The sequence below is a fragment of the Geotrypetes seraphini genome, chromosome 8 (genome assembly GCF_902459505.1).
Source record: "Geotrypetes seraphini chromosome 8, aGeoSer1.1, whole genome shotgun sequence".
Classification (NCBI taxonomy): domain Eukaryota; kingdom Metazoa; phylum Chordata; class Amphibia; order Gymnophiona; family Dermophiidae; genus Geotrypetes; species Geotrypetes seraphini.
Genome location: NC_047091.1, coordinates 71,205,362 through 71,229,278, shown reverse-complemented (window position 1 = coordinate 71,229,278; position 23,917 = coordinate 71,205,362). Strand labels below are relative to the sequence as shown.

The window sequence follows — 23,917 nt, the reverse complement described above, 5'->3', positions numbered from 1 at the left end:
GACACTGCATATTTTTAAGTCATCTGCCTTGACCTCTTTGGAAAAAAAAAAAAAAAGAATATAAATTATAATTAACATTTTCTCTGCATACAGTGTGCTTTATGGGTTTTTTTAATTTTATTGTTGGTAGATCATTTTGACTTGGTCATTTTAAAAGTAGCTCGCAAGCCAAAAAAGTGTGGGCACCCCTGTTCCATAGCTACTTCCACACTGTAAATGCATATGGCTCTTCTCTTTTCTTCTTAGTCTAGCAGTTAAAAATGGTATGTTGATAATAGCATATGAAGCATGACAATCTAGTGGCCTTAGCTATAAGAACACACACAACAGCAGAGTCGTGAGGATGGTTTCTTGCTCACAAAAGAAAATTCACTGAAACACAACTATATTAAAATTACAGGAGAGCTTTTTTTATTAGACTATTGATTGATACTTGGACCCAATAATGACATGGACAAATGTTTTATCTTTCGGTGAGGTTGCTGAAGTCTCTTTTTCTCTCCTTTTTGATTATATGTTCACTAGTCTTTAAGCCCATTACATTAACGGGTGCTAGAATAGATGTGTCTGTCTGTCTGTCTTTCTCTCGCTCTCTCTCCTTGGCCGCTTTCGATCTGTCTGTCTCTCTCCTCAGCTGTCCACCACCACCCCTTGCCTGCTCCTCCTGTCCAGCAGTAGCCCTTCTCCCTTCCTTTTATCTCCCCCGTGTCCAGCAGTACCCCTATCCTGTTCCCCCTGTACCATTTTTAACTATATGTTATCTTTTTGTTTTGGTTCCAGTCTGATCAGTCGTGTTACACCCTGAGGCAGCAGATTTGTGAAACGCTGACCACCATTGGTGTACCGATCAGCTGAAGATAAGTTGAAAAGATTTTTCTCCTATCTTTCTATGTCTTCTATAGCATAGCACAGCACAGCACAGAGCTTTTTCAATTCGGATGAAGGTTTTTTGCCAATGAGGTGACCGCTCAACCACCTTTAGAAACCACATTTTGTGGAGGTGGGAGGGCCCTTGTCTGAGGCTTTTTCTTTCTTTTTCAACTTGTTATAAAGCCTGTACTGTTCTGATATTGTATCACTTGACATCATGCGTTAATTGCAGTAAAGTGTTTTTATATACTATCATTGACTTTTCACAGTATCTTAGTCATTTTGACATGTACAGTGGAAGCCATGTGGCCGAGAATAACCATCATGTGTCTTGCGGAGATGGATTGAAGAGGAAGCAGTTGCTGACAAAGGCGGATGAGGGCCTGAAGGTGATCTGGAGGGAGAAAAGCTCTCATGACAGTTTTGTCTAGGATTGCCCCAATGAACTGCAGACGTTGAGTCGGAATAAGATATGATTTGGAGAAGTTGACTTTGAATCCTAGAACCTGAAGAAAAGAAATGGTTTGAGATGTTGCTTGGACCACTTCCTGAGAGGATACAGCCTTGATCAACCAGTCGTCCAGGTAAGGGAAGACTTGGAAGGCCATATGATCGAAGAGATGCAGCCACTACAATGAGGCACTTCATGAAGACTCTGGGAGAAGATGCCAGGCAGACGGGAAGGACCTTGTACTGTTAATGACATTGATTGATTTGAAAACAGAGGTACTTCCTTGAAGTTGGATGAATTGGGATATGTGTGTAGGCTTCCTTGAGGTCCAGAGAGCATAGCCAGTCGTTCTGATTGAGGAGAGGATAAAGCAGGGAGAGGGAAAGCATCCAAAAATTCTCCTTGACTAGAAATTTGATGAGAGCTCTGAGATCCAGAATGGGTCGCAGTCCTCCCGTCTTCTTTGGAACTAAGAAGTAATGGGAGTAGAATCCCTGCTCCTGCTGATTGAGGGGAACATCCTCGATGGCATTCAGCAGGAAAAGGGATTGAACTTCCTGGAGAAGAAGTGAGGACTGTGCAGGGTCCAAAGCAGACTCTCTTGGAGGATGGTCTGGTGGTAAGGTGTGAAAATTGAGAGTATAACCCTGATGTATAATGGTTAAGGTCTGATGTTATGAGCTCCCAGCGAGCAATAAAAATTTGGAGAAGGCCTCCGATGGGTTGAGGCAAAGTCTGTAGAATGTTGACGTTGGCTATGCTCTGAAAAAAACGTCAAAAAAAACTGTGCAGGCTTTTGAGGGCAGCCTGTGGTTTTTGTTGCTGACGTGGTTGTTGTTTCTGCCTCCTAGGTTGAGGTTGAGGAGAAGGTGCAGGTTTAGTAGCAAACCTTCTCTGATAGGAAGAAGCTGGTCTGAAAGGACAAGAAGGTGTTGGCTTCTTTTTGGGTTTGACCAGAGTGTCCCATCTGGTCTCATGAGTGGACAACTTCTATGCAGCCGTGTCCATGGAGGGACCAAAAAGCTTATCTCCTAGACAAGGTGCAATTGTTAGCCTGTCTTGAAGCCAGGCGTCTCATGGCCACCGACATTGCTGCAGCACATGAAGTGAGTTCAAAGGTATCGTATGTGGAACAAACCATATACTTTCTAAGCTGGAAAAGGTCAGAAATAAAATGTTGGAAAGCAGGAAGCTTACGTTATGGAAGATATTTCTGGAAAATAGCAACTTGTTTGACTAAATGCTTAAGGTAGAAGGAGAAATGAAAATTGTAATTGCCAGACCGGTTGACTAACATAGCATTTTGGTATAGTCATTTACCAGACTGATCCATGGCCTTGTCCTCTCTGCCAGGAGGTACAGAGGCATACACACTAGCCCCCGAGGATTTCTTTGAGGTAGATTCTACCAGGAAATACTCAATTGGAAGTTGGGGTTTGTCAAACTCAGGAATAGGTACCACTCTATACAAAGAATCTAACTTACGAGGGGCCACAGGAATAGTAAGTGGCGTCTCCAAATTTTTGTAAAAAGTTTCCCATAAGATGACATGAAGTGGAAGCTAAAGGAGTTCCTTGAGTGGTTGAGCGTAATCCAAGACATCCAGGAACTGCTTGGATCTTTTAGAATCAGCTTCCATAGGAATGGACAAAGTTTCTGACATCTCCCAAAGAAACTTGGAGAAAGAGGATTTCTCAGACAGTAGAGGAGCCTCTTGAAAAGAGTGGTGAATAGATTCATCATCTGCAGACAGGGTAGGATCTTGTTCAGAGTCCTCCCATAGGTCTGAATCCTGAACAGACCAGGAACGGTGCCAAGCACTTGGTGTTGAAGGCTCGAGATCTTTTAATTTCTGCAGTGCCTTTTCCAGACCGCACCGGCATCGACTCGGACGATGTCTGTGTTGAGGACGAACGATGTCGACGAGTTAGAGGTGCCGATTCCTTAACCAGAAGGGTCCGCAACGATGGAGACTCCACTGCAGATGCAATCGGTGTCAAGGGCTCAGACCAGACTGGCACCGGGAGAGTCGATGTCGACGTGGGCAGAAGTTGGGTCGACACCAGCATTTGAAAATGCTCACCCAATTCCTCTCTTAGCAAATTGTATATTTTTTGCTTGAGAGTAAGCACCGGTACCACTGGCTTTTTGGCCAGTACTTTCAGTGCGGCTCTACATTCTGGTGATGAGGAGGCCAATGTCAAGGCACTCACCGAGATCGGAGCAGAGCGCTTTTTGGGCCTCTTTGAGGTCGGCAGGACTTGGCTTACTGCTACTTTAACCTGAGGCCCAGAGGGGGTGGGGGAAGGCTTCCTAGCTGGCTTACCCACTGAAGGATGTGACACCGAAGATGGTTCTACCGGTGTCGAAAGTTGCGGGGTGGATTTAGACAGCGCCGCCGACGTTGAGAGTGGTGTCGAGTCTCCTTCCATCTCAACACCGAAAAGAAGACGCTGTTGAATCAAGTGGTTCTTTAAAGTTCTTTTCTGCAGAGAAGAACAACAGGAACAGGTGTCGGAACGGTGCTTGGGCCCCAAACACTGGAGACACCAGCGATACGAGTCAATCACAGAAATGAGGCAACCACTATGTCCACATTTTTTGAAACCTGTCTGCGGGCGGGACATTGAAGGGAAAGCGACCCCGGCTAAATCAAAATCAGAGGCCAAGGTGGTTGAACAGGCCCCACTAGGCCGAACCAGCGAAAGACGAAAATTGTTACTTTTTTTTTTTTTTACTGAATTTAACTAAACAAACAAAATAAAAAAAGATGACTGAAAAGTCAAAGGTCCGCGAGAGCGAGAAGGCAGCGGAAGAAAAAATTTCAATGGCTATTGAAAAAACTCGTCTTCTTAGCTCTGCAGAAACTAAGAAACTGAGGGACCGCGCACCCTACGTCGGGCGGGAAGGCATTCGCACATGCACGGTTCGGGCTATCGCGAACTTTCTAAAGACTTAAAGTGGCAATGCACTTTTAAAGTGGTCCATATCGGGGTTCCGTTGGCAACGTCACCCATAAGTGAGAATATGCTGCCTGCTTGTCCAGGGATAAAGGCAAGTCCTTCTATATGAACCACAGGTAGGCATGTTCAGGGGTGGAGTCATAATTTACATGTGTTGTCTACGAAATACATTTATATAAATGTACTTTACACATGAACATTAACGCCTGCTCTCATTGGCACTTATTCCCATTCCTGCTTGTGTTTGTTTTACCTCCTAGCACCCTACCGTCTTCTCTGGATACTCTTATCACAGAGGTGACAAACTTGGTCAGGTTTTCAGGATTTCCCCAATGAATATGCATGAGATCTATTTGCATGCAGCTTAATTTGAAAACACCCTGTCCCCAAACTTTTCATTCTGTTTCTTTTTGGTACCTTATTGAAACCTGCTAGTTATTATTTGAATTTTTGCCTCACATCTCCCTCTATTCTCTTTTTTCTAGGGCTGTAATCTAGGAAGCATGTCCCACCATAAAATGTACATTGGACTTCAGAATCCTCAATATTTTCAGAGGCAAAAGGCAGCAAATTCATTGCAGAGAAACCAAGCAAAATATGGGGGATATGCTTCAATTTTCCCCACAACCAGCTATAACGGATGCACTTCCTTCTGCCACTGCATAGCAGAATACATGTAACCTTCCTCTGAATGGAAAACCTCCTTTGATAACTCTGATCTGGAGAACTAGATACACAAAGGGGCACAACATCAGCACCAACAAGATCCTTGATAAAGAGATGTGTGTACTATGAAAGCTGCATCAAATGTGGGAATCCAGCTCTTACCACAATCTGATGCAGACCCCAGGAAATTTCCTCTCCATTCAGGCTTCCAGATTCTGCCTTGGACTTGAGATGAACATCAAGGGGCATCACAGGCTCCGTGACTATGTACAGGCATTTATCCGTCTGCCACAGAAGATCGGTGAGGGGGGAGAGGAAAGTTAGATAAGTTCTGGGTGAGTTTTAGTATGGTAAATACACAGCATCTCGGGGTGGGGGGGTAGGGGTGAATCCTTGGACTTCAGCCAGATAAACTGTGAAAATAAAAAAGGAAACGATGCCTACTGGACATAACATGGTGACTGCTCACAAGTGTATGCCAAAGCTGAATAACCTTAGAGCTCTGTTTTAAAGGAAAGGCTGTCCCTCCTCCTTCAGAAAGAAGAATTTGCAACATGTAAAAAATATATATATTATATAACAAAGAATACTGCCATTCCCATTATATACCCAAGTTACAGAATAGGATTCCTCCCACTATTTTATTCTTTATTTATAATTATCAAGAATAAACTTCTTGTACAGAATATGATTAAGTCAACATAATAGCTAACAAAAGAAATAACATTTAATATAACTAAATTACTATTTACTCAATCAAATTAAAGTCCCAAAATTTGGGGATCCAAGGTGCTTCCTGAGTGAGAAAACTATTTAATGAAAAAAAAAGAGAAATTCAAATTACAAATTAGGCGGTTAGTTGAGAGTGAAACAAGAGTAAATTTATACATTAAGTTTTTCTTTCTCCCCTTCAAGGTGCTTCCTAGAGAGAAATCCTGTCAACTGAGAGGGTTCAAAGAAAATATAGTTGCAAGACTTATACTTTACGATACATTTGCAAGGATATCGTAAAAGAAATAATGCCCCCATTCAGTGACCCCAGGCTTAAGAAGCAAGAATTCTTTCCTTAGTTTCTGAGATTCCTTTGTCACATCCGGAAATATTTGAACTTTGTGTCCAAGAAATTCTTTATGTCTAACAATAATAATAAAACGCTAGAGCGCGCATGCGCTCTCGAAAATTCGTGAGGTGTGGCGCCGTGAGGTGTGCTTCTGTGGCAACATTCTAACCTCACGGCGCATGCGGGGGCTGAAGGCGCGCGACTGTGCTCTCTCCCTGTCCTCGGTGCGTCACCGCCCGCCCTCACTCACCACTGCCTCTCACTCGCTGCCTGCTCGCGTCCTCGCCGTGTCACCTCACTCGCCGCCACCACCGCTGATCCTCCTCTTCAGAGCAGCCTGCGATCATGGCCGGCTTTAAAGAACCTTGCAGGCCGTTCTCCAACCTCAGTAGCACGCTCCCTCTGACGCATGGGATCGCGTCAGAGGGAACATGCTACCGAGTTGGAGAGCGGCCTGCTAGATTCGCTAAAGCCGGCCACCAAGATCGCAGACTGCTTTGAAGAGGAGCAGGCCAGAAGATGCCGGGATGGAGGGGAGGGTAAGAAGGGGATCAATACTGGGAGCCAGGGGGAGAGGGAAAGGGAAAGGGGGCTGCTTTGGGGGGAGGGGTGTGCTGGGGGAGACAGAAGGGGCCATGGAGAGGGAGAGGGAAAGGGGGCTGCTTTGGGGAGGAGGTGTGCTGGGGCCAGCTTTGCTCTGGGAGGAGACAGAAGGGGCCATGGAGAGATAGGGAGAGGGAAAGGGGGCTACTTTGGGGGGGAGGTGTGCTGGGGACAGACAGCTTTGCTCTGGGGGGGAAGAAAGAAGGGGCCATGGAGAGACAGGAAGAGGGAAAGGGGGATGCTTTGGGGGGGGTGTGCTGGGGACAGACAGCTTTGCTCGGGGGGGGGAAGACAGAAGAGGGCCATGGAGAGACAATTAGAGAGAGGGAAAGGGGGCTGCTTTGGGGGGAGGTGTGTCCTGGGGGCAGACAGCTGTGATCAGGGGGGGAGACAGAAGGATACAGACAGCGGCCAAGGAGAGAGAGATAAAGAAACACAGACAGACACATCTATTCTAGCACCCGTTAATGTAACGGGCTTAAAGACTAGTTCTTAAAATAAAGCTGTAATATCCAATTTTTATCCGGTGATAAGACCACCGTAGCTAATAGGGTAGCTGGAAAGCACAGTTACTTACCGTAACAGGTGTTATCCAGGGACAGCAGGCAGATATTCTTGACTGATGGGTGACGGCACCGACGGAGCCCCGGTACGGACAATTTTAGAGTGATTGCACTCTAAGAACTTAGAAAGTTCTAGTTAGGCCGCACCGCGCGTGCGCGAGTGCCTTCCCGCCCGACGAAGGCGCGCAGTCCCCAGTTAGGATAAGCCAGCTAAGAAGCCAACCCGGGGAGGTGGGAGGGACGCAAGAATATCTGTCTGCTGTCCCTGGATAACACCTGTTACGGTAAGTAACTGTGCTTTATCCCAGGACAAGCAGGCAGCATATTCTTGACTGATAGGTGACCTCCAAGCTAACAAAAAGAGGGATGAAGGGAAGGTTGGCCATTAGGAAAACAAATTTTGTAAAACAGATTGGCCGAAGTGTCCATCCCGTCTAGAGAATGCATCCAGACAATAGTGAGATGTGAAAGTATGAACTGAGGACCAAGTAGCAGCCTTGCAGATTTCCTCAATGGAAGTGGAACGGAGGAAAGCTACAGACGCTGCCATAGCTCTAACCTTGTGGCCCGTGACAGAACCTTCCAGTGTCAGGCCCGACTGAGCATAACAGAATGAAACGCAAGCAGCAAGCCAATTGGATAGGGTGCGTTTAGATACAGGATGACCCAACTTGTTAGGATCAAAGGACAAAAACAGTTGAGGAGATGATCTGTGAGGTTTGGTGCGTTCAAGATAGTAAGCCAAAGCACGTTTACAGTCCAATGTATGCAAAGCCTGTTCACCTGGATGAGAATGAGGCTTTGGAAAAAATACAGGTAGGACAATGGACTGATTAAGATGAAAGTCAGACACAACCTTAGGGAGAAACTTTGGATGTGTACGGAGGACCACCTTATCATGGTGAAAAACAGTGAAAGGTGGATCGGCCACTAGTGCATGCAGCTCACTGACCCTCCTGGCAGAAGTGAGAGCTATAAGGAAGACCACTTTCCAAGTAAGAAATTTGAACTGCGCTGTGGCCAAAGGTTCGAAAGGAGGTTTCATTAAAGTAGACAGAACCACATTGAGATCCCAGACCACAGGAGGGGGCTTGAGAGGTGGTTTCACATTAAAAAGTCCCCTCATGAACCTAGAAACTAAAGGATGAGCCGAGAGGGGTTTTCCATGAATTGGCTCATGAAAAGCAGCAATAGCACTAAGGTGAACTCTGATAGAAGTAGATTTGAGACCAGAGTCGGACAAGGAAAGAAGATAGTCCAACACCAGTCCCACTGCTAAAGACATGGGATTATGGTGATGTAAGAGGCACCAGGAAGAAAACCGAGACCATTTCTGTTGATAACACTGGAGCGTGGCTGGTTTCCTGGAAGCATCAATGATAGAGCGGACAGGCTGAGAAAGGAGTGAGTGAGCCGAAGTCAGCCTGAGAGATACCAAGCTGTCAGGTGCAGAGACTGTAGGTTGGGATGCAGTAGGGTCTGCTGATGCTGAGAAAGCAGAGAAGGAAACAGTGGAAGAATTATAGGTTCCCTGGAACTGAGTTGAAGTAGAAGGTAGAACCAATGTTGCCTGGGCAACCGTGGAGCGATGAGAATCATGGTGGCGTGTTCCCTCCTGAGCCTGAATAATGTCCGCAGCATGAGCGGTAGAGGAGGAAATGCATATAGGAAGAGATTGGTCCAATCCAGAAGAAATGCATCGGGAGCCAGACGGTGAGGAGAGTAGAATCTGGAGCAAAACAGGGGTAGCTGATGATTATGAGGAGCTGCAAAGAGGTCCACCTGAGGAGTGCCCCATTGAGCGAAAATGGACTGGAGAGTCAAGGGGTCGAGAGTCCATTCGTGAGGTTGGAGAATTCTGCTGAGATTGTCTGCCAAGGAATTCTGCTCCCCTTGAATGTAGACAGCCTTCAGGAATAAATGACGAGCTGTCGCCCAAGACCAAATCCGTTGTGCTTCCTGACACAACAGGCGAGAGCCCGTCCCTCCCTGTTTGTTGATGTAGTACATTGCAACTTGATTGTCTGTGCAAATAAGAAGTACTTGAGGAAAGAGAAGATGTTGAAAAGCCTTGAGGGCATAAAACATTGCTCGGAGTTCCAGGAAATTGATGTGGTGTTTCTTTTCCTGAGCAGTCCAAAACCCCTGAGTTTGGAACTCGTTCAAGTGAGCTCCCCAGGCATAGGGGGAGGAATCTGTGGTGATGACTAGTTGATGAGGAGGTAGATGGAACAGCAGACCTCTGGATAGATTTGAAGATGTCAACCACCAACGAAGCGACTGTCGAAGAGACGAGGTCACAGATATGTGTTGTGAGCAAGGATCCGTCGCTTGTGACCACTGAGTCGCTAGGGTCCATTGAGGAGTACGTAGGTGGAGACGTGCGAAGGGGGTGACATGTACTGTGGAAGCCATATGCCACAAGAGCACCATCATGTGATTCGCAGAGAATGTAATCTGTTGAAACACCTGCCGACAGAGATGAAGGATGGTCTGAAGGCGGTTGGATGGAAGAAACGCCCTCATCAGAACAGTATCCAGAATGGCTCCAATGAATTGAAGTCGTTGGGTTGGAATGAGATGCGACTTGGGTAGATTGATTTCGAACTAGAGAATGACACGGTGGCGGTTTACCCGCGGCCACCGCATTTTAGCCGCGGGTCACCCGCCGAAAACGGGGAAGAAAACTAGCAGTCGCTGCGGCGACGGGGACAAGGCCATTCACCGCCCGCGGGGCGGTGAATGGTCTTGTCCCCCGCAGTGAGGCATGAAGGATCGCGCGGTCCCCGCAGCTCACACCCGCCCGCCCAATCGATTCCAGTGTCCAGCCAGCTCTCTCCCCTCTCCTCACCCCAGTCCGCAGATCCTCCTCCTCGGCGACCCGCACGCTACCAGAGAGCCGCGCACACCCGCCGCTGCTCAGCCTCGATCTTCTGCTCTGACGCAACCGGAAACAGGAAGTTGCAGCAGAGCAGAAGATCGAACACTGAGCAGCCGCGCGTGTGCGGCTCCCTGGGAAAGCGCGCAGGTTGCCGAAAAAGAAAACCCACAAACCAAGGTGAGGAGAAGGGAGAGAGCCGGCCAAACAACAGGATCGACCGGGCAGGCAGGTAGTGGCCGCGGGGACCGTGCGATCGCTAGTGTTCCCGGCTCAAATTGGAAGGAGGGAGTGAAAGGAAAAAGGCTTATATGGATGCAGCAGGGACGGTGACGGGGCGGTGAATGGGATGGCAGGGGCGGTGAAAGGGATGGCGGTGACGGTGACGGGGCGGTGAAGGGATCGGCGGTGACGGGGCGGTGCAGAGGATGGTGGGCCGGTGACGGGGCGGTGACGGGGACAGATTTTTTCCCCGTGTCATTCTCTATTTCGAACCCCAACAGTCGAAGAAAGTGAATGATCTGATTGGTGGCAAGCAGAACCGCCTGAGGTGAATGAGCCTTGATTAGCCAGTCGTCCAGATAAGGGAAGACTTGAAAATTGTGAGAGCGGAGATAGGCCGCTACCACAATCAGACACTTGGTGAACACCCTGGGAGAGGAGGCTAGACCGAAGGGTAGCACCTTGTACTGATAATGATGTTGATTGATGAGAAAGCGGAGATATTGCCTGGGCGTCAGATGAATAGGAATATGTGTGTAAGCCTCTTTGAGATCGAGGGAGCATAGCCAGTCGCCCTGAGTAAGAAGAGGGTAGAGGGTGGCAAGAGAGAGCATTTTGAACCTCTCTTTGACCAAACATTTGTTGAGATCTCTGAGATCTAAGATGGGTCTGAGGTCTCCGGTCTTTTTGGGAACTAGAAAGTACCTGGAGTAAAATCCCTGACCTTGCTGATCTTGAGGAACTTCTTCGATGGCATTGAGAAGAAGGAGGGATTGAACTTCTTGAGCGAGAAGGAGGGACTGAGACTTGTTGGAAGCAGACTCTTTTGGCAGGCCTAACGGCGGAGGAGTCTGAAAATTGAGGGAGTAGCCATGGGCTATGATCGAGAGCACCCACTGGTCGGTGGTGATTACTTCCCATCGAGAGTAAAAAATGTTTAGTCGACCTCCTATGGGCTGTGGAAGAGGACAGGAGGGAGGAAGATTGGCAATGCCCTGGAGAAGGGAGTCAAAAGGGCTGTGTCGGCTTCGTCTGAGTGACAGGCTTGATGCAGGCTGCTGTTGCTGACGAGCCTGTTGATGCTGTTGCCGTTGCCTCCGAGGTTGAGGAGGATGAGGCTAAACCGGCCGAGCAGAAAACTGCCTCTGATATGAAGGTTGCTGTCTAAAAGGACGAGGAGGAGGAGGCTTCTTCTTATTTTTCAACAAGGTATCCCACCTCGTCTCATGGGCAGAGAGTTTTTGAGTGGTGGTATCCATAGACTCTCCAAACAGCTCGTCACCCAGGCAGGGGGCATTGGCAAGGCGGTCCTGGTGATTCACATCAAGGTCTGATACTCGAAGCCATGCTAATCGTCTCATCGCCACAGACATAGCCGTGGCTCGGGATGTGAGTTCAAAAGTATCATAGATGGAACGGACCATAAACTTCCTGAGTTGCAAGAGACTGGAAGTGCATTGTTGAAATGCAGGAAGTTTACGGTCAGGAAGATACTTTTGAAAAGAGGCCACTTGTTGAATTAGATGTTTCAGGTAAAAAGAGAAGTGAAAGGCATAATTACCTGAACGGTTGGCCAACATTGCATTTTGGTAAAGCCTTTTGCCAAATTTATCCATGCCTTGCCCTCTCTACCAGGAGGGACAGAGGCATACACACTAGAGCCTGCCGATTTTTTGAGGGTTGACTCCACCAGCAAAGATTCATGGGGCAGCTGGGGTTTGTCAAACCCTGGAATAGGAATTACTTTATAAAGCGATTCCAGCTTCCTAGGGGCTCCTGGAACGGTTAGAGGAGTTTCTAAATTTTTGTAAAAAGTTTCCCTCAAGATGTCATGGAGGGGCAACTTTAAAAATTCTTTAGGAGGTTGGTCAAAATCCAAAGCATCAAGAAATGCCTTGGATTTTTTAGAGTCAGACTCTAGAGGGATGGAAAGGGTGTCTGACATCTCCATAAGAAACTTGGTGAAGGATGAGTGCTCTGGCTTACTAGCAGGATCCTGCACTGATGGATCATCCTCATCCGAGGAATAATCTGCCTCGGTACCGAGAGGGTCAGAATCATCCCACAAATCAGGGTCCCGTACCGATGAAAGACGGCCCTGAGAAAGGGGAGTAGAAGGTTCGGTATGCTTATTCTTCCGCACCGATTTACCTGATCGCATGGACACCGTACCGGGTGATTGTACAGCGGTACGGGTGTCAGAGAACGGTACCGGCTCAGAAGTCGAGTAAGCGGTGCGTCGAAGAGACTTCGGTTCCGCTGAGAGAACAGGCATAGAGACAGATTTTTGCGGTGCCGATAATGTCGATGCCGACAGAATAGGCTGTTCGACAATCGGCACCGAAAGCTCAGTAGGTACCGACACTGGAAGGTATGGAGTTAGTAGAGCCGGAAGCAAGTGTTGTAATTGCTCCTTAAGCTGGGCCTGAAGGATGGATGCTATTCTCTCATCCAAAGAAGGACCCGATGGCACCGGTACCGCTTTTTTCTTGCTCGGTACCTGCGGTGCAGCTCGACGCTCAGGTGAAGTCGATGTCGATGAAGAGGCAGTGACTTCAATGGGAGCGGAGCGTTTGCGGGGCCGGCGCGCAGTCTGCAGGACTTGACTCACTGCTTGTTCGACTGGCGGGCCGAGGACAGTAGGGGATGGCTTCTTAGCCGGCTTACCTACAGGGTGCGACACCAAGGATGGATCTTGCAGCGTCGAAGTCACTGGTGCCGATTTGGAGGAAGTTGTCGGTGTCGATGTCGGAGGAACTTCCATGGCGGCACCGAAAAGAATCCGCTGTTGGATTTGGCAATTCTTTAGAGTTCTCTTTTGGAGAGAACTGCAGCGGGTGCACGTTTCAGCCCTATGGTCTGGACCCAGACACTGAAGGCACCACTTGTGCGGGTCGGAAAGGGAAATAGGACGTGCACACCGCTGGCACTTCTTGAAACCCGGTGAAGGGGGCATGAAGGGAAATACGGCCGTAGCAAAATCGAAGCCCGAGGCTTCGATGGTGCCAACAGGCCCCGCCAGGGCCGACCGGAAAAGAGTCGAAAAAAATTGACTTTTTTTTTTTTTTTAAGAAAACAAGAACGTGAACACTTCACGACAAGAAAAAAACGCGCAAGCGGGAAGGCGAGAAAAATGAGAAAAAATTTTCCAACAGCCATTGGAAACACGCGTCTTCTTAGCTCCGCGGAAACTAAGAAACTGGGGACCGCGCGCCTTCGTCGGGCGGGAAGGCACTCGCGCACGCGCGGTGCGGCCTAACTAGAACTTTCTAAGTTCTTAGAGTGCAATCACTCTAAAATTGTCCGTACCGGGGCTCCGTCGGTGCCGTCACCCATCAGTCAAGAATATCTGCCTGCTTGTACTGGGATAATAGCTACCTCCCTCATTGAAGATTCCAATAATGTTGTTAGATACATCTGTTCACCTTGGCCTTGTTGTTCTAATGGATGTTGTTCTTCCAAATTTTTTGGTGTTGGCAAATAATATATTTTAGAAAAAGGGGGAAAGGCATCATTTGAAACATTAAGAACTTCACAAAAGTACTTTTTCAAAACTTCTTTTGCTGATAAAGAAGGAAACTTTGGGAAGTTCAAAAATCTAAGATTATTCAACCGCATGTTATTTTCCCTCATTTCCACCTTTCTCCTAAGGTTAAGGTTATCTTTAATCAATGTTGTTTGCACCTGATTTATTTCACTTATCTTTTTATCTATTTTTTCCACATTGTTTTTCATCAATATATTTTCCTGTTTAAGTCCATTTAGTTCATTTCTTTTGAATCCTCCCACTATAAAGATTGATTAATGATCTATTGGGATTTCATAAAGCTTAATTTAAGTCTGTATTCTGATCTGAATTATATTTATCAGGCCAGAACTAATATTTTTATCATTGTTTTATGTTTTGTATTACCAAGTATAATGTTCAATCTATCATAATAAAATCCTTAGTGTGCATGCGCACTTCAAACTCCGTGATCCCTGCTTCCGTGTCACACATGCGCAGTAGAAGGAGCCAACCGCGGTTTCCCCATCGCCCTCCCTCGGCGACGCTGGCTCCTTCTACTGTATATGCGGAGGCATCTTAAGCACGGAAGCACGGAGGCGGCGACTCCCCCTCCCGCCCTCACTCTGTTTAACAGGACCAAAGACAGCACAAAAATAACAGAAGCAGGCATACCAACGCTCAGCATCCAGACTGTAGTTGGCGGTTGTTGAGGCGGCAAAAGGAGTGATTTAAGGGTAGGTGGGAGAAGGGGGCTGGAGCTGAAGCGTCTCAGCACACGAGAACGAAAGAAAGAAAGACATGAGAGGGGGCCAGGGAAAGAGACAGACAGAAAGAAAGAAAGATAGACAGACAAGACAGGGGGCCAGGGAAAGAGACAGACAGAAAGAAAGACAGACAGACAGACAGACAGACAAGACAGGGGGCCAGGGAAAGAGACAGACAGAAAGAAAGACAGACAGACAGACAGACAGACAAGACAGGGGGCCAGGGAAAGAGACAGAAAGAAAGACAGACAGACAGACAGACAAGACAGGGGGCCAGGGAAAGAGACAGACAGAAAGAAATACAGACAGACAGACAAGACAGGGGGCCAGGGAAAGAGAGACAGACAGAAAGAAAGACAGACAGACAGACAAGACAGGGGGCCAGGGAAAGAGACAGACAGAAAGAAAGAAAGACAGACAGGGGGCCAGGGAAAGAGACAGACAGAAAGAAAGAAAGACAGACAGACAAGACAGGGGGCCAGGGAAAGAGACAGACAGAAAGAAATAAAGACAGACAGACAAGGGGCCAGGGAAAGAGACAGACAGACAGGGGGCAAGGGAGAGAGAGAGAGACAGACAGACAGAAAGAAAGAAAGACAGACAGACAGGGGGCAAGGGAGAGAGACAGAAAGAAAGACAGACAGACAGGGGGCCAGGGAGAGAGACAGACAGAAAGACAGACAGACAGGGGGCCAGGGAGAGAGACAGACAGAAAGACAGACAGACAGGGGGCCAGGGAGAGAGACAGACAGAAAGACAGACAGACAGGGGGCCAGGGAGAGAGACAGACAGGGGGCCAGGGAGAGAGACAGACAGAAAGACAGACAGACAGGGGCCAGGGAGAGAGACAGACAGAAAGACAGACAGAAAGAAAGAAAGACAGACAGACAGACAGACAGCGACAGACAGCACAGATGCTCAAGGCCCAGCAAAGAAGAGGAGGCTGATCTTCGGACACCAGCACCAACGCACAGGACATGCCGATGCCGGTGCCGAGGCCGAGATGGAAGTAAGATGCCTGTTCGGGTGGGTCTGGGGGACTTCAGATCGCGGCAGGGGGGTGCCGGATCGTGGTGGAGGGGTGCCGAATCATGGCGGGGGGAGTGCTGGATCGTGGGGGGGGGGGTGCCAGATCGCAAATCGAGGAAAGCTCGGTTTTGCGAATGTTTTGCTCGTCTTGCAAAACACTCGCAACCGGTGCACTCGTAAACCGAGCTACCACTGTATATGTTATTCTATAATCCATTTTGAACGTATTCAACACAACGGGCTAAATAATTGCAGAAATAAATAAGTATTGCTGGGCAGAAGGCATGGGTGTGTGTAGTAAGACTTTTCGCAAAATCGAATGAATGAGAAGTTTAAATGAAACTTTTCGACATCATCAAGTTTTACAAGGATTAGAAGCAAGGTTGTTTAATCATCTCTTTGTGATTGAGAACAGGAAGCAGATACAATAGTGATCACTTGAGTATTTTACTTTTTAAATGGAACTGTAAAGGTGGTGTTTTTCTATTGTTATGTTATGAAAGGTTCATAGATGAAAGCGTGCAGGACAATCGCTCGCAGACAAATGAGCTGTGATAAATGCGCGCAGGATGTCATTGCGCCGGATTGAAAGTTAAATTTAAAGTGCTCCGAGGGGGGGTTTGGGGGGTGTCCCCAAGTTTACTTGAAAGTGTTGGCGCTGCCGTTGGGAGGTTCGGGGGGGGGGGGGGGTAAGCCCCTACCCCATTACAGAGGAAAGTGTAATTTTTCCCTGTAATGATTCCCCTCCCCCAACTGCAGCGCCAACACTTCTAAGTAAAGTGGGGGTTCCTCCCCCACACACCCCCTCGGAGCACTTTAAATTTAACTTTTAATCCGGTGCACTGACATCCTGAATGCATTTGTCTCTGCTCATTTGTCTGCGCGCAATTGTCTGGCGCGCTTTAGTCCCGTCACCATTATGAAATGTTAAAAATTGGAATGTAGAATGAAATGTGGAATTTTTTGAATGGTGGTTTAATATAAAGAGATGATGTACTTACCCTGGTAAGCTCTTTTCCAGTAGATAGGTGAGACATTCTAGAAAGATGGGTTATTTCCCTATAGCCGCATGCTGCTGCAGAAGGAATCCACTCTGGATTTTTTACTCAGCCTCTGTTATTTCGCTGGGTTCTCTAGCTCCACCTAGTTAGTACCCAAGCACTGAGATCCACCCAATAAACGTGAAGTAGATGCACCTGTAGCAACAGACTTAAAAAAATTGTTCTGCTCAAGAATCAACTCAACAGTAAAATTAACCACCAGCACAGGCTTCAAAGGAGCTCAGAAACTATCCCCATATAAAATTGAAACATATATACAAATTCTTCCCAGTACCCAAGGGCTGACGAGCATCCAAGGATCAGCTTGGAGAAGCATAAACAGACTGAAACAGTAGGTAAGCGCAGTAAGGACTGAGTGGGGGTTTTGAATGTCTCACCTATCTACTGGAAAAGAGCTTACCAGGGTAAGTACATAATCACTTTTTCCAGTGCAATAGGTGAGACATTCTAGACAGATGGGACGTACAAAATCAGTCCCCAAAAAGCTAGGGTGGGACCCTTAAGACCACCATATCCACTCTGTAGAATTTGGCAAACGTGTGAAGAGAAGACCATGTTGCCACCCTGAAAATCTTCTCAGGTGAGACAGATCTAGATTCAGTCCACGAAGAAGCCACAGTCCTGATAGATGGCACCTTGACAGAAACGGAGGACTGTTTTTCAGAAATAATGTAGGCTGACAAAATGGCCCTACAGATCCATCTGGAAATCATGGCCTTGGAAGTGGGAACGCCCTGCTTAACTGAATGAGTCAGCAAAAACAAATGGTCAGAGACACAAAACTCATTTGTGACCTCCAAATAATGCAGAAGAATTGTGCCCATATCCAGTTTCTTCAACAGTCAATCATGTCCCTCTCCTTGACTTTAATTCAAGTTTCAAGTTTCAAGTTTATTAGGATTTTGTATACCGCCTATCAAGGTTATCTAAGCGGTTTTTACAATCAGGTACTCAAGGATTTTCCCTATCTATCCCGGTGGGCTCACAATCTATCTAATGTACCTGGGGCTATGGAGGACTGAGTGACTTGCCCAGGGTCACAAGGAGCAGCGCGGGGTTTGAACCCACAACCCCAGGGTGCTGAGGCTGTAGATCCAACCACTGTGCCACATTCCCTTAATATCCTAATTCACTAGCTCATCACATCAAAAATTGACTACTGTAATTCATTATATAAAGGGATATGTCAAAAAGATATAAAAAGGCTTCAACTTATCCAAAACAGCAACAAAAATCATTACTAGCTCAAAAAAATTTGATCATGTCACCCCTTTGCTGAAGAATGCACACTGGTTACCCATCCCTCATCGGATCACTTATAAAATTGCTCTTTTAACTATCAAAACTCTACAGACTTCTAATTCCATATGATCCCCCCAGAACCCTTAGATCTGCCTCACAAAACACTCTTTGGGCTCCTTTTACAAAGTGCAGTTGGGCCCTAACGCGCGCAATAGCATGCGTTAAATTCCCGAGCGCGCTAGCCACTACCGCCTCCTTTTTAGGAGGCGGTAGATTTTCGGCTACTGTGCACTAAAAACCCTAGTGCACTTTCGTAAAAGGAGCCTTTAATTTCCCATCACTAAAAATCATTGGCATCCGTTAGGGTTCTATTTTTTCGGTCACTGCTCCTTCAATTTGGAACTCTCTCCCTCTAAACATCAGCACAGAACATAATATGGATAAATTCAAGAGTAGTTTAAAATGATTTTTTTTTAAAGATGCCTACAACTGATTTATCCTTTTAAAACAATTTTTATCTAGGATTTTTTTTCACTTTTTTTTTTCTTCTCTCTCTACCAATCCCTACCCTATCATACCCTACTGTTTCTTCCCATTTAAGTTTTCTTTTCTTACATATTGTAGTTCTTCCCTTTTTTCTCTTTTGTTTTCCAAACATCCTCCCCCTCAAATTGGTTTGTCTCATACGACTATGTTTATTATTTGTAGCTTGTTCCCCAATTATATTTTAAACAACTTTTATTGTACAACGAACACTTCAAATTTTATGTAAAGCGTTTAATCAAATTTTAATAAACTATGGGGTTCATAATTTAAAAAAATATATATTTAAAAAGTGGCCTAAATGGGTACTTGGACAATCAAAAAGCCTGATCGTCCAAGTACTCATAATCAAAGCTGGTTTTAGACGTATCTAAAACCAGCTTAGGCCTTTCCCCTGCCTCTAAATGCATAGAGCGAAAAGAGGTGTTTTTAGAGGAGGGGAAAGGGCGGGAGGTGGGCCGACCTAGACTTAGGCCAGGGGTAGGGAACTCCGGTCCTCGAGAGCCGTATTCCAGTCGGGTTTTCAGGATTTCCTCAATGAATATGCATTCAACTAGATCTCATGCATATTCATTGGGGAAATCCTGAAAACCCGACTGGAATATGGCTCTCGAGGACCAGAGTTCCCTACCCCTGACCTAGGCGTACAGCAGGTATAACCAAAGATTTTGACATGTTGCCTAGTCGGCACTTATACGTTTTGACTTAGACCAAGTCAAAACAGGTATAAGTGCTGAAAAAGGGCCCGCTGAGCTGATGGCGGCTGGCGCTATCAGCTCAGCGGGCCGGCATCCTACCCACCCCCCACCGCAACCATCGCAGCAGGAGAGATGGCTCATCTCCCCTGCCGCGATGTGATCACCCCTGTACCCGAACTGCCGTGACCCGCAGCAGGAGAGATGCCCAATCTCTCCTGCCGCAGTTTGTGGCAGTTCCGATAGAGGGGTGATCGCATCGCAGCAGGGGAGATAGCCAATCTTTCCTGCCGCGATACATCACTACCCCTACAATGATCCGGGCAGGAGGGAGCCCAAGCCCTCCTGCCCCATCGAACCGCGACCCCCCCCCCCCCCCCCGCCAACATCAGGGCAAGAGGGAGCCCAAGCCCTCTTGATCCGTCGAACCATGACCCCCCTCCGCCAACATCAGGCCAGGAGGGAGCTCAAGCCCTCCTGGCCAGGCGACCTCCCTACCCCCCACCCCCACTAAGATATGGGCAGGAGGGATCCCAGGCCCCTCCAATGATTTCCCCCCCCCGAACCCACAATAGGCCCCCCCGCCCGCCGATCCTTCGACTCCCCCACCCCCAATCCCCCTCCCTGTACCTGCAAAATTCATTGGCTAGACGGATAGGTGCCAAGCCCGTCCGTCCGCCAGGCATCTCTCGAATGGCTGGCCTTAGGGCCTGATTGGCCCAGGCGGCTCAAACCCCGCCCACAGGTGGGGCCTGAGGCGCCTGGGCCAACCGGAATCTAGAAGGGAAGAAATCTGGGCACACAGTTTCTGCCTGTGGGATTCTGGTAGATAGACATGGCCCTCAGCCATGTCAAAGAGAAGTCCCAGGTATTCCAGCAACTGTGTGGGTGTCAGATGGCTCTTCCTTAAGTTGACAATCTGGCCCAGGTCCTCCAACACCTGGAGCACCCACTCAACCATGCGCTGTCCCTTGGCCAATGAGGGAGCTCTGATCAGCCAGTTGTCCAAATAAGGGTGAACCTGAAATCCCATCTTTCGCAGATAAGCTGCCATGACAACCATCACCTTGGTGAAAGTCCAGGGTGCTGTCGCCAGCCCAAGAGGCAGAGCCAAGAATTGGTAATGCTGTTCCAAAACATGAAACCATAAAAATTTGCGGTGGGCCAAAAAAATGGGAATGTGCAAGTATGCTTCCGTGAGATCCAGAGAGGCAAGAAACTCTCATGGGGCCAATACTACTACAATGACCGAACACACGGTCTCCATTCGAAAGCATGGAACCTTGAGAGTCACATTCATGTGCTGAAGATCCAGAATAGGCCTCCTGTCTTCAGAGCCTTTCTTTGGTACAATAAACAGGAAACAGAGAGTGGGGGTAAATGGACAATACTCGGACTGGAAGAGCGTCACCAGTGGGGTGCCGCAGGGCTCGGTGCTTGGAGCCGTGCTCTTTAACATCTTTATAAATGATCTGGACATAGGTACGACGAGCAAGGTGATTAAATTTGCGGATGATACGAAGTTATTCAGAGTAGTAAAGACGCAGGGAGATTGCAAAGATCTGCAACGTGACATAATCAAGCTCGAGGAATGGGCATCGACATGGCAGATGAGGTTCAACGTGGATAAGTGTAAAGTGATGCATGTCGTTAACAAAAATCTCATGCACGAATACAGGATGTCTGGGGCGGTACTTGGAGAGACCTCCCAGGAAAGGGACTTGGGAGTTCTGATCGACAAGTCGATGAAGCCGTCCACACAATGTGTGGCGGCAGCAAAAAGGGCAAACAGAATGCTAGGAATGATAAAGAAGGGGATCACGAACAAATCAGAGAAGGTTATCATGCCGCTGTACCGGGCCATGGTACGCCCTCACCTGGAGCACTGCGTCCAGCACTGGTCGCCGTACATGAAGAAGGACACGGTACTACTCGAAAGGGTCCAGAGAAGAGCGACTAAGATGGTTAAGGGGCTGGAGGAGTTGCCGTACAGCGAAAGATTAGAGAAACTGGGCCTCTTCTTTCTCGAACAGAGGAGATTGAGAGGGGACATGATCGAAACATTCAAGGTACTGAAGGGGATAGACTTAGTAGATAAGGACAGGTTGTTCACCCTCTCCAAGGTAGGGAGAACAAGAGGGCACTCTCTAAAGTTGAAAGGGGATAGATTCCGTACAAACGTAAGGAAGTTCTTCTTCACCCAGAGAGTAGTGGAAAACTGGAACGCTCTTCCAGAGGCTGTTATAGGGGAAAACACCCTCCAAGGATTCAAGACAAAGTTAGACAAGTTTCTGTTGAACAAGAACGTGCGCTGGTAGGGCTAGTCTCAGTTAGGATGCTGGTCTTAGACCAGAGGGCTGCCGCGTGAGCGGACTGCTGGGCATGATGGATCACTGGTCTGACTCAGCAGTTGCAATTCTTATGTTCTTATATAGAGTATCTGCTTGAGCCCGAGTGGTCGGGCAACATTGGCTCTATAACTTGAATATTCAGCAAGCGCTGAACGGTGGTTTGAACCTTGAGCGCTTTGTCCAGGTGACCTGTAGGAGAGTGCCAAGCAAATTCCAGCTTGTAGCCCAACCAAATAATATCCAAGACACACCGGTCGGACATAATGCACCTCCAGAAAGGAAGAAATGCTGAGAGCCGGCCCCTATCTCAGCCTGGCGTCACTGTGCCTTTTTAGCAGAGGGCGCAGAATGTGAGGTGGAAGGCTGGGATCACCGGTAGCCAGTATACCGTTGTCGTGAGCCCTGTGAAAATCTCTGCAACGTGGCACTTGCATATGGTCGGGATCGCCCTGAGCCACAAAAATTAGAAGAACCAGAACCCCTGGAGGGTCAGGGTCTGCTATCAGGCAGATTCTTAGGGTGACGGTCCATCACAGAATCCATAAGGTCGTCCAGACCTTTGCCAAACAATAACTGCCCCTTAAAAGACAGTCTATTCAAAGTAACCTTGGAAGTGGAATCACCAGTCCACTGTCTGATCCAAAGCATTCTGTGGGCAGAGATGGAGTATGCTGACACCTTTGCCAAAACTCGCATAAAATAAAATCATTCATCCAGAACAGAAACAACAAGGGCAGACAGTTTGGAGTCACTATGGGGTAAACTGACAGGAGGGGAAGGAGCTGACATCAAATTGGGACTGTACTATCGCCCACCAGGACAGCCAGAAGCTAACGACCTGGACCTGGAGGCCGAACTGAGGCAGGAGTGCAAAAGTGGAAGGGTGGTGGTTATGGGAGACTTCAACTATCCGGGAATAGACTGGGACATTGGACACTCAAATTGCACGAGAGAAACTAAATTCCTAGAGGTGATAAGGGACTGTTTCATGGAGCAGCTAGTCACGGAACCAACGCGAGGGGAGGCCACTCTAGACCTAATCCTCAACGGGCTAGAGGGACCCGCAAAGGAAGTGGTGGTACTAGCACCATTAGGGAACAGCGATCACAACATGATCCAGTACAAATTAAACATGGGAACACCAAAGGTGAAAAGAACCACAACGACAGCACTTAACTTCAGAAAAGGAAACTACAAGGACATGAGGAAAATGGTAGGGAAAAAGCTCAGGGAAGGTGAAGACCATAAAGGAAGCCTGGACACTGCTTAAAAGCACAGTGCTCGAGGCACAAGACCTGTACGTCCCAAGGTTTAGGAAAGGGTGCAAAAAAAATCGAACTAGAAACCCAGCATGGATAACAACTGCAGTTAAAAAGGCGATAAGCGACAAGAAATCATCCTTCAAGAAATGGAAAAAGGAACCAACAAAGGAAAACCAGGAAGAACACAAAAGACACCAGAAAAAATGCCATCAAGAGGTCAAGAAAGCAAAGAGAGAATATGAGGAAAGACTGGCAGGAGAAGCAAGAAACTTCAGGTATGTGAAAGGGAAACAATCAGCCAGAGAGGAAGTGGGACCACTGGATGATGGAGACAGGAAAGGAGCGATAAAGGAAGAAAAAGAGATAGCTGACAGGTTAAACAATTTCTTCTCGTCAGTCTTCACCAGAGAGGACACATCCAATATCCCAGAACCCGAGGTGTTTATAAACGGAGAACACGACGAAAGACTGATTCAACTAGAGGTAAGTAAAGAGGATGTCCTCAGACAGATAGACAGACTAAAGAGCGACAAATCACCAGGCCCGGACGGCATCCACCCAAGGGTACTAAAAGAACTGAGAAACGAAATAGCAGAGACACTTCAACAAATATGTAACCTCTCCCTAAAAACTGGGGAGATCCCAGAAGACTGGAAAATAGCAAATGTCACGCCCATCTTCAAGAAGGGATCAAGGGGTGACCCGGGAAACTACAGGCCTGTGAGCTTGACCTCGGTTCCAGGAAAGATGATGGAAGCAATGGTAAAGGATGCAATCTGCGAACACATAGAAAACAATGGACAACTGAAGGCGAGCCAGCATGGCTTCTGCAAGGGAAGGTCGTGCCTCACGAACTTGCTGCACTTCTTTGAGGGAATAAACAGCCAGATGGATAAGGGGGAATCCATAGACATAATTTACCTTGACTTCCAAAAAGCCTTCGACAAGGTACCTCACGAACGGCTACATAAAAAGCTGTGGAATCACGGGGTGCAAGGGGATATCTACCGATGGATCAAACACTGGTTGGCAGGCAGGAAACAGAGGGTTGGAATAAAAGGCCAATACTCAGACTGGCAATGGGTCACGAGCGGAGTTCCGCAGGGGTCGGTGCTGGGACCTCTACTGTTCAATATATTTATAAACGATCTGGAGACGGGGACAAAATGTGAGGTTATCAAATTTG

The 23,917-nt window shown here is 47.6% G+C and overlaps 1 protein-coding gene across 1 annotated transcript in view; it reads right to left on the bottom strand.

Annotated features, from left to right (window-relative positions):
* SCYL1 (SCY1 like pseudokinase 1) overlaps positions 1-23,917 on the bottom strand; it is a 111,958-nt gene that overhangs the window by 78,121 nt on the left and 9,920 nt on the right. The window contains exon 3 of the mRNA XM_033955691.1: positions 5,113-5,235. Within this exon, the coding sequence (XP_033811582.1) occupies positions 5,113-5,235 (123 nt within the window). The remainder of the gene's footprint in view (positions 1-5,112; positions 5,236-23,917) is intronic.